This window comes from Otolemur garnettii, unplaced genomic scaffold, assembly GCF_000181295.1.
Source record: "Otolemur garnettii isolate 467f Iridium unplaced genomic scaffold, OtoGar3 scaffold00037, whole genome shotgun sequence".
In the NCBI taxonomy this organism is placed as follows: domain Eukaryota; kingdom Metazoa; phylum Chordata; class Mammalia; order Primates; family Galagidae; genus Otolemur; species Otolemur garnettii.
Window position 1 is genome coordinate 15,673,088 of NW_003852432.1, and position 14,400 is coordinate 15,687,487.

Here is a 14,400-nt window from a genome sequence, read left to right on the forward strand (position 1 = left end):
AATCTTCAGGCTAGCCCCCTGATCTTGTAAAGGAAGGGTTTTTTTGTTTTGTGTTTTGTTTTTGAGACAGAGTCTTACTCAGTTGTCGGGGTTGACTACCATGGTGTCATAGCTCACAGCAACCTCAAACTCTTGGGTCCAAGCAGTCCTCTTGCCTCAGCCTCCTGTGTAGCTGGGACTCCAAGTGTGCACCACCATACCCAGCTATTTTTTTAAAGATGAGGTGTCACTCTTACTAAGGCTGAGCTTAAGCAATCCACCCACCTCAGCCTCCCAGAGTGCTAGGATTACAAGCATGAGCCTCTGTAGTGACCCCTGTAAAGGAGGTTTTATTAGGACTCATCCACACCAGCTTATTTACATATTATCTATAGCTGCTTTTGCAACACAGTGGCAGACTTGAGCAGCTGAGATGAAGACCACTGCCTAAATTATTTACTGTCTGGTTCTTTAAGAGAAAGTTGGCTAACTAACCCCTTCTCTAGGTAAAACTATTGTCAATTTATATGTTCTACAAAATAAGCTTCAAATTCTTTACTCAAGGTCTATCATAAGTAAAACCAATTCAGCTTCATCTTACCACTTGAACCATGTACCTTCTTTTCATCTTTCAAGTTCAACTCCTTCCCCTTCCTGAAGTTCTTCCTTTCACCAGTTCCATGTCCCACCACCCTTCTTCCATAGGCTGAGTTGATTTTTTTCAACTCTTTTTGCCTCACTGCATTTTTTTTCAGATTTTCTTTAAAGCACACATCACATTATTTTGATTAATAATTCCATATTATATGAGATTATATATTTCATATATTTGCATACATGCATGTATGTACATGTATAAGATAGATAGATAGGTAATAGAGAGATAGATTCAGCTATAGGGTATGTTCCTTAAGGACAGAGATGTCTTCCTATCCTTAGTCTTCCCAGGTTTTAGAATAAATGCCTAGCAATGAGATTTTAATAAATACATCACTAACCCATGCACCCATCAATTAAATTTTAACATCCAGTGAGCATGTTCTTTAATACTGGGAATTCCTGAATCAGTAAGAAAACAATCAAGTAGACTTGTGTTTTTAATTTTAAAGTCCACAAAAAAAGAAATAAGAGAGGGATGTGAGGACAAGCTATTCCAAATATGTAACACATGTTTTGGTTCTCTGAAAGAAAGTTCAAATTTGTCTAATTATAATTCAGAAATTATAAAACTCTTTCCTTTGTTTATTCAACTTGCAGTTTTTATAGTCCCCAAAGTCATAAGAAATAAGTCATAAAATGTTTCCCATGTAACATTTTATCCTTCCCTCTTCCACCCTCATTCTTGTGTGTCCTTGGAGAAAGTGAAATTGATGGAAACATTTTTCTATTTTTATAGGATGCTGTTTAAATGGCTTACCCTTTTCCAGCCTTCTGTGACAGTATCCTCCAGTCCTAATTTACCTCCACTCTTCTCCTGTGCTTTTCTTTTTGCATATTTGGTGTCCTTACTGTGTACTTCTCACAATGGTGGAATGACATGGCCTTTGTCTAATTATGTGGTAATGCCTTTTAATTGTTCCAAATTATAAACACTTGTGAGAAGATTGTTAGAAATTTGGAATGTGATTCATTCATTCCTCTTAAGTATGTATCATCTATCATCTTGTACAGATGCAGAGAATAAACATGCAACTTATCTCACGAAAACAGTTAACAATTTGTGAATTTGTTCAAAATCAGCCTCATCAGTGTGATGTGTTATTCATGCCTCAAAAGCGTTTTATTACTAGAAATATTCTGTATCTTCCTCTCTCTATATAGTTTATCTCAGATACATATTGTCATTCCTAAATCAAATACTAAAACAGGCAAGATTTGTCCTTACACCTTTCTTAAGCCATCATTGTGTCATTTGTCACTTCCTTTGCTAACTTGCCAATGCCTCCCAGTTTTCTCAGGCTTTCCCAGGGCAGCTTACCCACACCGGACCCAACCATCCCTAGACTTTCCACAAACTTGACTGGGGAAAGTATTTGTGAGGTGGAAACCTTTATTGGCTCTTTCTTTTCTTTTTTTATTAATTGTAGTAAAATATGCATAGCATAAAATTTACCATCCTAATCATTTTTAAGTGTATCATTCAATGGCATTAGATACATTCACACTGTTGTACAATCATCACCAATCCGTCTCCAGAACTTTTTTAGTCTTTCCAGACTAGAACTCCGTACCCATTAACCATTAAGTCCTCATTCCCTCTGCCCCTGACAGCCACCATTCTAACTTCTCACTCTGTGAATTTGACCTTCATTGCCCTTGACGTCACACCATATCAGCAGCTGGGAAGGGCATCCCTCCTTCTAATCCTGCAAATGGTCTGTTAGTCTCCAGGGTATTTTCCCAGATGCTAAGAGAAATGCAGAAGAAATTTGAGAGGCAAAGAAGATAACTCTTCAGCTCAGTCATTAAGAGAAAGTAGGAGTTACAAGAGTTAAAGGGGGAGAGGGTGGAAGGAAATTCCTATGAGGGCCCTTTGGGGGGAATTGGTGTGAAATGCAGGGGAACCTCAGCTTCCTGAGATGACAAGAGTGGAGTGTGGCAAAGGGAATGATGATATACATGTGGTTTTCCTAATGCTTAGCATTTGCTATAAGGATGTGTGGGAAATAAACATCAGGAAATCATCTCAGGGTATTTCAGAGAAAATGAAATTACTATTCAAAATACAGCACAGAACTGAGGATCTGGTTATTATAATTCCTGTACGGTCAGAGCAGTCTTGCAAGGCTACCTGTGTTACTGGGATTCACCTCTGTTCCTGTATCCACCAGTTAGCTGATATCCTTTAGTGTGGGTTGTCTCTGTTCATCTCAGAGTCTCAAGTGCCCATGTAACAAGACATTCTCTCCCTGCTGGGCAGCTTCCTTTTGTCCAGCTGCCTCTGGGCCAGAGGGCATCTTGCTCATTCCTCAAGGTGGGCGTTAGAGTCCAGGGGCTCCAACTGTGGGGGCTGGAGGCTAAGCAGCTACTGAGGCTTCTTAAAGGAGACAGGGATGGCCTTCTCCTTGCCTGTGCTATGTGAAAGGACAATGGGAAAATGTGGGTAGAGAGGTTGGTAAGGAGCAGATCAGGACCAGCCTCCTCTGTCCTTTAGAAAGCCTAAATTTATTGTGTTAGCTACTGAGAGTTGACTGGTTTTAATCAGGGAAGCAACATGATCATTTGCATTGACAGAAGATCAGATTGGTACTGTGCAAACTAGATGAAGGGGGATAACAGACTGCTGGTGGGCTAAGAAAGCTTTTGCAACAGTAATTGAACCCAGAGATTAGATGAGCTCACCAAAGGTAATTGAAGAGAATAAGAGCCAGAGCCCATGCCTTATGGGACTTCTACCCTAAAGAGGCAAGAGAAGAGTGATAGATACCCTGGCCTTTCTTATTACAACTACCTCTTATATATGGAGGTGGCCAAACAATAGTATCAGAACTTAACAGTTTACTTTAGGGCTTTGTGTGTAATTACCCTTAAGCTAAATGAATGAAGAAAAAGAATTACCATTTACTAATACCATCTTAAAAGCTGCTATTATGTCTTTTGAGAGACATATGGGGTAGTGGTTACATGGGATTAATAACATAAGTGTTTGTCCATTTTATTCAATTTAATAAATGAGTTGGCTGTTATAATGAGAAAGAAAAAGATGATTGTAGTCCTTCATCAATGACAGTGAATTCTGTCTGGTTTCTGTTTCACTATATTTATGGTTTAGGAAAAGAAGAGAACTATAGAATAGCAAAATATACCACCTATTTGTGAGCTATGCTTAAAAAGATAGGTCACCTTTTCTACTTATCTGCATATGGAAAATCCAACCATACCAAGCACGTAATGATTTCAGTAGTTTTCACTGAAGGTTTGTGGGGCCAGCCATGGGAGTCATGTCATGCGGCCCACAGCAGCTCTTTTTCTCTCTCACACTGACACACACAATGCACATACACTTCTCATCCCGCACAGCTACCCTCTCCAACCCCTACTCTGTCACTGGATTTTTTTTCTTTTTTATTGTCTTCACTCAGCTCCTCCTGGCTTTTCTGACCCTTCTAAATTCTTCCTGTCTTTTGGCCTGTCCTCCTCTAACACCACCTTCCATTTTTCAGCCCTTTAGTTTCCAGAAGAATTTATTTGCCATTTTTTGTTTCCTAAGCACACCCCTTTGAAGGCACTCATAGTCCCCAAGGGACTTACTAAGTGGACTTACCCAGAAAACAAAGGCATGTCTCCCCTCCATCTTTGAACCAGCTATAAGATAACCTTGGATATTCTTATTATACCATGATATACAGACATCATAGAGAAAACTAAAACAAAAAGGAGAGAAAATACAGGGAACCCAAGGATTCATCATCCAGAGGAAGCCATCCTTCATTAACCTGCTGCTGCACATATTCTGGACAATTTTCTGCTATCTTATGAAATGTAGAATATACTATTTTCTCCAATTTGTTCCAAACTGACCCCATTTGAAGGGGTGTGGTCTGGGGACCTGTCTTAATCATGACTTTCCCTCTTGCCCCATTTGAAGGGGAGTGTGGTTTGGGGTCCTGTCTTAATCACTGTCTTTGCTCTTGATTCTCAGAAGCTGCATACACCCTCCTCCTGTATGACGAGCTCCTGGAGTGGTCTGACCGGCCGCTCAGGGAGTTCCTGACCTACCCCATGCAGACAGAGTGGCAGCGCAAGGAGCACCTGCACCTCACCATCATCCAGAACTTTGACAGAGGCAAAGTAAGTCAGACCTGGACCCTCCCAAGCAGATTGTATTACTGTCCACTTCTGCTTTATTTCTAGTTTACTGATGCCTCCCTCCCCAAGCAGGGATCCTCACATTTTAATATGCATGAGAAATACCTAAAATCTACAGATTCCCAGGCCCTTTCCCCCTCCCCTAGATATTCTGGGAAACCTATGGTTTTAACAAGAGCTCCAGAAGACTCCAAAGTACACCAATGTGGCATTATGCTTTGATAAACACTGATCTAGACAGTTTGATACCCCAGTGACTTAGTCTTTTGGGACTGCTATAAGAAAATACCATAGACTAGGTAGCTTATAAACAACCTAAATTTATTTCTCACAGTTCTGGAGGCTGAGAAGTCTAAGGTCAAACCTTGATAGATTTGCTGTCTGCCAGGGTGCCCCCCGGGGGGAAGGTCCTTTAAGACCTGTGGAGCTGGCTGTGGCCAGTCAACTGAAGAAAAGTTAAGTTAGAAGCTGTGAGAGACAAAGAGACAGGACACACAGCATAGAATTTTCAAAGGTAGGAAACATAGGGGGTCATCACCCATTAGTGCAGTACAGCAAATGGCCCCAAGTGTTTGTTCCACTCAGCTTTTATTGAAGGTTATTTCTTCATTAGCCTAAAGGGTAAGCTGAGGAAGGAAACAAAAACTTCAGCAGTTTCTCTGATATAAGCTATCTTACCCACTTTCAGGGCTCGGCTCCCATTGTTTCTATAATCATTAACTTTAAGGGTCTGAGCGTCCTTGAGAAATCCAAAACCTGAGCCTTGTGTAGGGGCAATACCCTATCTGTGGTCACCCACACAGATTCCTTACGGGGGTTTAATCCCCACTAGTTCACTGTGGAGGAAAATGTCACCAGCAGTGTCAGTCTCGTCTGAAGAATCAGTGGGACAGAATTTTCTTCTAATCTCTCCCCAAAGGGTCTTTCTCTGTGATAAGGGATATAAGCTCTCTTACCCATATTTCAGGGCTCAGGCTGTTCCTTTGATCTCATCTCTGCCCTGGCCAAATACAGATATCCACAATGAGTATTTGCTTTGGCTATTGACTAAGCAGGAAACAGCCTAGGTAATGTTTCTTGCCAGGCCTTGCACACAACTTCCTCTGCAGCCATTGTTTCTTCACAGTATTCACAAACCCAGCAGGGGTGTTTGCAAGCTGTATCCCCTACAGGCCAGGCTTCTAGGAAAAGCAGGAACTACTCAGATAAGAAATTTCGTGGCTGATTTAAAAGTAAACTAGCTAACCTGTTTTTATTCTACCTTGCTCAGCTTATTTCTCTGTTTTTTTTTTTTTTTTCCATTTTCTGGGGATGTTTTCCCTTACCAAAAATAAGATCTTTGGCCCCCATTCTGCCTGCACTGTCTGGTGAAGCCACGTTTCCTCGTACATGATGCCTTCCTGCTGTGTCCTCATGTGGAGGACGGGGCCAGCTAACTCTCTGGGGCCTCTTTGCAAGGGCGCTAATGCCAATCAGGAGGGCTGTACCCTTAAGACCTAATCACTTCCAAAGAGCCCACTTTGTCATATCGTCATCTTGGGAGTTAGGATTTCAACATATGAAATTGAAAGGGACACAGACATTCACACCATAGCACCCAGGTATTTTATTCTCTGAAAAACCATATCACCCCCTCATCTACTCCCCAAATTGGCATGTATTTTTTGAAAGGATTTTCTGGCATCTCATCATATACTCAGAGTGTTAGGAAAACTACTGGCCTAGTAATGCAATTCAGTACCTCACCTTACTCTACTTCCTTTCCCCCTTCAATGGCTTGTAGTTGTCATTTAAAAAATTTGCAAATCTGTGACTCTGGCAACCATTATTTATTTAATTTGAACACCTGGATGCTTGGGTGGCACATGCCTTAGATTTAAATACATCTTCCAAATTGAGAACATTAAAAGAAAATTAATGTACAACCAGTGGCTGACATTCTCTTACAAAATGTAATTGAGTGTGTCTAAAAATTTGATGCAAGGAAATAGCTTTTTTAATATTCTCCTTTATTGTTTATCTAACTTCACTGACTTATCATTACCTTAATAATGAAAGAAATGTCTTTGTACCTTCCTGCTGTGAAGTTTTCACCTAGAAAACTTAGACACCTAGAGCTGTTAAAAAATCTCTGGCTTCATATTATTAATACACAAGGTGGCCATAAAGTTACAACTATTTAAATTGCACACAAACTTTACAGCCACCCTATATTTGACCATTCCCAGGAGTTTGGGCTAGGTCAGGAATTGCAAACTATGGTCCACAGATCAAATGGCTCGCCACTTGTTTCTGTATAGCCCAGAAGCTACAAATCTCTTTTAAATTTTCAAATGATTAGAAGAAATTAATAATAATAATAACATGTGAAAATTACATAAAATTCATAACATTTCAGTGTTCCTAGATAAATTCTTACTGGAACACAGCCATGCTCATTTGCATCTGTTAAGAGGAGGAACCTGCAGCCTCAAGGCCACATGTGGCCCTCCAATTCCAGATCTCTGAGTGTAGGCCCTTGACTGAATCCAGCTTTCACAGAACAAATCCCTTTATTAAAAAGATTTGATCTGTAAAATTTAGATTTAGTCAAAAGGCCACACTCAAGATCCAGAAGGCCATGTGTCCCCAACACCTATGCTACATTGAAGAATTTTTGTATTTCTGCTGAGAGTAACCAGCTGGGTTAGACCACTCACCATTTGCAAGTACGACTTAGTTTGGGTTAGTATGAATCCACGGTTCCAGTCATGGATAACTGGGCCTTATGGGTCAGCGGGTAATTCCCTCTTCAGCACCAAGAGCCTATTTATATCCATCTGCTTGGCTGTTGTGGATCTATACTTATTTCAAGATGTTGATTCTGAAATAACACTAGAAAATATTATATCTACAAGGTATATTAATGATTGTTATGGTGGGTTATCCTTTCCAACTTTCTAAAGATTTTTTTATAAGTTATGTCTTTATTACATGATGTTTTTCAGCTTAAAATTCCAGCAATATGATTAAAAGTATGTAATAAAGATTAAGGAATTAGGCTTGATAATATAAAAGCACTCACATCTTGACCTTAGAGGTAAAGGTAAAGAAATGTTGTGGGATAGTTACATTTATATTATTCATCTGTCCACAGTGCTGGGAAAATGGCATTATCCTGTGCCGGAAGATTGCAGAGCAATATGAGAGTTATTACGACTACAGAAACCTGAGCAAGATGAGGGTAAGGTGTCGGGATGCATTTTAATCAGGTGACGGCCTCCGTTTTTGATCACCTTTCCAATGTGGTTCTATGAAATTAACTTTGCATTCACCCTGATATGTCTTACAAAAGCCTTTTTTTAAGATAAGTGTTTCTAAAAAAATAAAAAAATAAAAAAAAATAAAAAGATAAGTGTTTCTTTTGAAGCATACCCAGCTGTTTACACAGAGATATAGCAAATTGATTTACCATGCTTTTGATTTATTTACAGAAAAGTGAGCTCATGATCTATTCTAAAAGACCACGTCTGAAATTCACAGTCTAATGAAGGATTAATGCTTTTCGCTTAAGGCCACACTTGTAGTCTTGTAGTCCTAGCATTTTGGGAGACCAAGGTGGGACAAACATTTGAGTTTTGATGTTTAAGATCAGCCTGAGCAATATATCAAATCCTATCTCACAAAAATAAAAAATGTGTTTTAAATTAGCCAGGCGTGGACACATATACCTGAAGTCTCAAACAAAATGAGAGGATGAGGCAGGAGGTCCACTTGAGCCCAGGAATTTGAAGTTGCAGTGAGCTATGCTGATGCCATGGCATTCTAGCCCAGGCAACAGAGTAGATGTCCAAAGAGTAAATATTTTAAGTTTTGCAGGTCCTACAGTCTCCATCATAAACTAGCCCAGGGCGTAGATGCCACGGCATTCTAGCCCAGGACACTTTCTCAAATAAACAAAAATAGCTTATTGTGGAAAATCTCCATACCATTTGAAGAGCTCCAACTTATACACAAATTCTCTGTAATGTTGGATCATTCTTAGTTCCATAATCTGCAAATCTATAGAAATGGCTAGCTAAACCGTTTTTAAATAATTTAGGACCAAAGCCTATAGGTGTTGACTCTCTGTAGCTTTAGAAATGTGTTTTTATTTGCTCGACCTAAACTAAAGTTTTAGTGCCTAAAACTCAAGGACTTTAATGTTCTGTGACCCTGAATTAAACGTTCTATACCTTCTTTGCTTTTAGATGGACACAAGTCCTCCTGGCCCTCCGAGTCCTTGTTCTTTAGCATCCTGGACATGTTGGGTCATCTTGCGATACACCAGCTCCTACTGAGAACTTAGGCTCTTCACGGCTTCTAAAACAGCCTCATCAGTTTTTGTATATTAAAAAAGAGTTTACATGTTTGCCTTTTAATTTTGAGATAGCCATTTAAGAGATGATACTATAAACCTTTAACGACTGATAAAATCCATCAAGAAACGTACCCTACTGGCAGGAGCTGGCTCTATACTCTTGGCATAGTAGTTCATGTCAGCAGTTCCTGGGTATGTCTCCTAACATGAAGCCAAAGAGAAATACCTTGTTTTAACTTTAGTCTATCAAGCTGAGTCTGGCAGGTGCTGCCGTTTTATATAAAAATGTTTCCGTTCATCTCTTGGCATCCTGTTCATCTAAGAGAAGTGAGGTGACAGTGTTTACCCGGAAGAGCCCTGAGGTGCCATAGTCACTAAGATTTTTATAAACCCAAAGCATTACACTTCATGCCAACTGCTCTTTGGGGTGCTGTTACTGGGGGGTGGGAGTAGGGGGTGAGTGTTCAAGAGCAATATTAGTCTTTCTCTGGAAACACTGGGGACAATTATACCATAAATGGGAAGCCATAAGCTTTATTTGCTTCATGGTTTCAGCATTGTCAGACACACTTAAGAGCCTGCAGCCCAGACAGCACTTTGCACTATGAATCTCCTTGGGATTGTTTTATCAGTTTATCCCTGGCCCAACCTGTGCAAGGTGGTATACCTTACAAATGTCCTGAATTACGTGCCATGCGCTAGGTAGGAGCAAATGCATCTGGCAGGAGAATTCTCCAGAAAGTTCATGCTTCCAATAGTTCATGTTAATTTCTCCTTAATTTTGAAGAAAATGATTTTTCTCTAGTGATCACAAGTAATAGTATACTTGATCTTTTAAAGCAGAGGTCAACAAACTACAGCCTACGAGCTTAGCAGACTTGAGTTTATGATGGAGACTGTAGGACCTGCAAAACCTAAAATATTTACTCTTTGGACATTTATAAAGCTTTCCAATCTCTTCCTTAAAGCATCACAAAGGGAGTCAGACCTTCTTTTCAGCAAACTTAATTAAAATGATGTTCTTTTTTATACAGAAGAAAAATCCTCTTCTGTGAACTGTTAAAGGCAATGTGAGAGAACATGTTTATTAGCCCTTTTTCTGTGCATTTCTAGATGATGGAAGCCTCTCTGTATGACAAAATAATGGACCAGCAGCGTCTTGAACCAGAGTTCTTCAGAGTTGGCTTTTATGGGAAAAAATTTCCATTTTTTTTAAGAGTAAGTATTATGCTATTTAATTTACTCTCATACTTCTAATACAGATATCTCAATCATGAAAACTGAGATGTTAATGACATTTTATAACACAGGTAATAGGACAAGCAAAAACATGATAAGATTTTTTTCTTTTACCTTTTAGTTTGCAAACACTACAATAACTTCTGATTGTATCGCCTTACTCCTTGCTAAGTTGACTAAATTTTATGAGTACTCTTTGATAATTCTAGTTTCCCTTATGTGATATTCCCTATTGTATTTAGTCTGCAGTTGCCATAGAGTTAGCATTAGAGATAAAGAGTGGGGTATTAGGGCGGCATCTGTGGCTCAAAGGAATAGGGCACCAGCCCCATATACTGGAGGTGGCGGGAGCAAACCCAGCCCTGGCCAAAAACTGCGAAAAAAATAAATAAAAAAGAGTGGGGCATTACAGGGGGCTGGGAGTTTCAGACTATGGAAAACAGCACAGTTTCACATCATGTGAAGAGGGTTATTTGGCCTTTTTGATGACTTTGTGAAAATGTAAATGTAATATCACTCAGCAAAGAGATCCAATTTATTGTTAATTCTAAACTCTGTTTCTGTAAGGGAAAATCTATAGACACGATAATAGTTTGCTCCATTTTTCACATTCTGCCAATTAATATCTTACATGCTTGAATACTTATTGAACACTTCACAGACTTATATTGTTATATACATATATATAAAAATATTGATTAAAAGGAAAATGTGCTTCTCTGAGCAACTAAGGAAAAAGTGTCTGGGATAATTTATAAAATTGAGTCAATCTGTTACCAGTTTAAATCTCAATAGATATTTTAACATTTGTGTTGTTCTAAATCTTGCTTTAACTCTCAGCACATATGGATAGATATAGGATGTTGTACTCGGAGAGAAAGAGCGAATAGAAAAATTTCACCTTATTGTTTCCTAATACCATTACTTTATCTGCTTTTCAGAATGAAAAAGAAAGATAGATGGATAGATTACATCAATTGATAGATCCCAAAATATACATATACTGTAGGTAAAAATTCATTTTAGTATCAAATGGAACAAATGCTCAATTGATAGGATGATATTTTTTAATTGATTGAAATGGCCTGTCTTTGTGTGCTACACACTCATACTATGTTACGTTGCCAGAGAACCCACATGATATTATACATGACCACAAAGCTGACTCCACAGATGGACCTGCCTAAAGATGGAGAAAGTCTTGATTCCAGATCAAAAACAATGGCAAATTCAGAATACTTGCTGACTTTTGCTAGTTGTAAACAATCCCCCTGGAGACTGCATGTGGCTGGATCCAAGTTCCAAGTGGAATGACAGGAATTCTAGAGCTCTGGGGTCTAGGCGAGACTCTGCCACAGTAGATCCCCTTCCTCTGTTGGCACAAAATTGTGCAAAGTCAAAGATCATATTTTCTTTGATATATACCCAAAGTTAGCTAACGCATCAAGCATAGTAGATACAGTATTTAGGGAACATAATATTTTTAGGGGCCCATAAAAATTCTCATTTCTTTTAAAAATCAGAAGAAAAAAGGAACTTTTAGGTTGAAGAAAATGTTATGTTATATACTATATCTTATGCATTAGATGATATAATTTTGGTATTGACATATTCATCACCATACCAAACCAAATTTTTCAATTTTTTTAATTGAAGAAGAGGCTCATGAAGGCTAATGTGCCTATGCAGCTCTGATAAAATTCTAAGTTTAGCCAGTCAGAGGACAGTGAGGTGCACTAGACATCTATTATGTGCAATTACTGGTAATTAGAAGTGTAAAGTTACAAGAAATTAGAAGTAGTTTAAAAGCCGTCATTTTAAAGAGAGTTTAGCAAATTAGAAAACTGCATTAGCTAATAGAATAAATTTTGTTAAGAAGCCAATTAGTATAAATCAATCTTCCGTATCATCTTTTTTAAAAAAACAGCTTTCCTGGCTTTAAATGGCATTTCCCTCAAAATGAAAGAGAAAGGTCACCCTCTATTGGTTTCTAAAGGGCACTGCATTCTTCAGAATCTTGGAGCCTGACCTTTTTTTAGGAAATCAGATCCTAGTCTGTTCTTTGATTTAAAAATAAACAAATACAAACATTAAAATTTTCCTTTCATTGTTTGATCAATTTTAGGATGATTTTTGAAGCTACAATAAATTAATATGTTTATGCAATTGTATAACATAATTTTTTCTCCTCATAAAAAGGGGGTTCTTTAAAAAGTATTGACAAGTATGACCCAGCAGGTCTACTGTTAGGTATATACTAAAGAAAACTGAAAATGTATGTTCACGTTAAAACCTACACCCAGATGTTCAGACCAGCATTATTCATAATAGCCAAAGAGTAGAAATTACTTAGATATCTATTAGCTGATGAATGGATAAACAAAATGTAGTGTAGCCGTACAATGGAATATTATTTAGCAATAAAAATTAATGAAGTACTGATATATCCTAAAAAAAATGGATGAACTTTCAAAATTTGATGAAAGAAGCCAGTCACAAAAGACCCATTGCACAGTCTCCTAATAGGCAAATCCATAGACCAGAAAATAGTTTTGCGGTTGCCAGGGGCTGAGGGAAGGGGAAATAGGAAGAGACTGCTAATAGAGACAGGCTTTCTTTTTGAGATGATAAAAATTTTCTGAAATTCAATTGTGCTTTGGGTTGTACAACTCTGTGAATAAATTAAAAACCACTGAATTGTACATTTTAAAAGGGTGAATTTACAATACATGAATTATGTACCGTGAATTATAAATCTATGATTTTTTAAAAAAGGTATTGATGGCGGAAAATACTGAATCCCTTTTATTTCTTAGAAACCTAAACATCAAATCCAAAATTTAATTTTATTCTAAGATGGCTTTTTAATACCATTGGATCGCCTGTGTGCTTAGAGTAACTTTCTTGATTTTTGCAAACTATTGTTATGTATAATTATTGTCTTAAAAATATGTGCTGTATTAGGATATGTGGGTATTTATTTTGTGATTCCTGTATGGAAGGAAAAATGTATTATCCTTTATTAAACAAATTTATTATCTTTTGAGGAGAATTTTTAAAATACAGTGTCAAAAGGTATAACTTTTCTCCAGAAAGTTTTAAACCTAAGATGGTTTGGGGTCCCGATTTCTTGTTAGAGTCTGCCTTACTTTGTGTTTGTCTGATGTTCAAGATTTATTTAGGGATTTGTAGGGAATGGAGGTGGGTCCTCAGACCCCAGTCCCTGCTGCATCCCCTCTGCATGCCAGCAGCTGCTCTTTCCGCGGGGCAAATCTGAGCCCTTTACTCAAGAGTTGTCTCTAACTCTCTCACTATGACCTGGAATTCTCCCTGGGGGAATTTTATGCAATTATAGGAACCTCATATAGCTGAAAAACACCAAAAACCTTGGACCTCATCTCCCACAGACCAAACTGCTCTCTCCTTTTCTTAAAGCTCTCTGGAATGTGAGATCCCATGACCTTTCTTGGTCTTGGTAGCTCCTGGGAGTTTTTCCTGGACACACCAGGCCATGTTCAGAGTAGACAGACCTCAGGTCTTAAAGCCTCAGACATGAGCTTGAAACTAGTACACATGGACAAAGTACTTAAAGACTGTGAGCCTTGGTTCCCCAGTTAGAAAATGGGGTAAGGCCAGGAGCAATGGCTCAACCTGTAATCCCAGCACTCTGAGAGGCGAAGATGGACAGATTGCTTGAGCTCAGGAGTTCAAGACCACCCTGAGCAGAAGTGAGGCCCCATATCTACTAAAAATAGAAAAATTAGCTGGGCACTGTGGCAGGCACCTGTATTCCCTGATACTCAGGAGGGGGAGGAAGGAGGATTACTTGAGCCCAAGAGTTTGAGGTTGCTGGGAGCTATGATGATGCCATGGCACTCAGCCCTGGGGCAACAGAGTGGGACTCTGTCTCAGAATAAAAAGGGAGGTAGGGATGGTGAGTAACATCCGCTCAAGCTCGTATTGGTTAAGTAGATGTGTACAGAGTGCTTCATCAATGACCATACTCTATAATTTCAGTATCATTAAACTGTCAG

At 38.7% G+C, this 14,400-nt stretch overlaps 1 protein-coding gene across 1 annotated transcript in view; it reads left to right on the forward strand.

Annotated features, from left to right (window-relative positions):
* DOCK4 (dedicator of cytokinesis 4) overlaps positions 1-14,400 on the forward strand; it is a 249,780-nt gene that overhangs the window by 203,627 nt on the left and 31,753 nt on the right. The window contains exons 36-38 of the mRNA XM_023513222.1: positions 4,622-4,770; positions 7,925-8,011; positions 10,241-10,345. Coding sequence (XP_023368990.1) covers positions 4,622-4,770; positions 7,925-8,011; positions 10,241-10,345 — 341 coding nt within the window. The remainder of the gene's footprint in view (positions 1-4,621; positions 4,771-7,924; positions 8,012-10,240; positions 10,346-14,400) is intronic.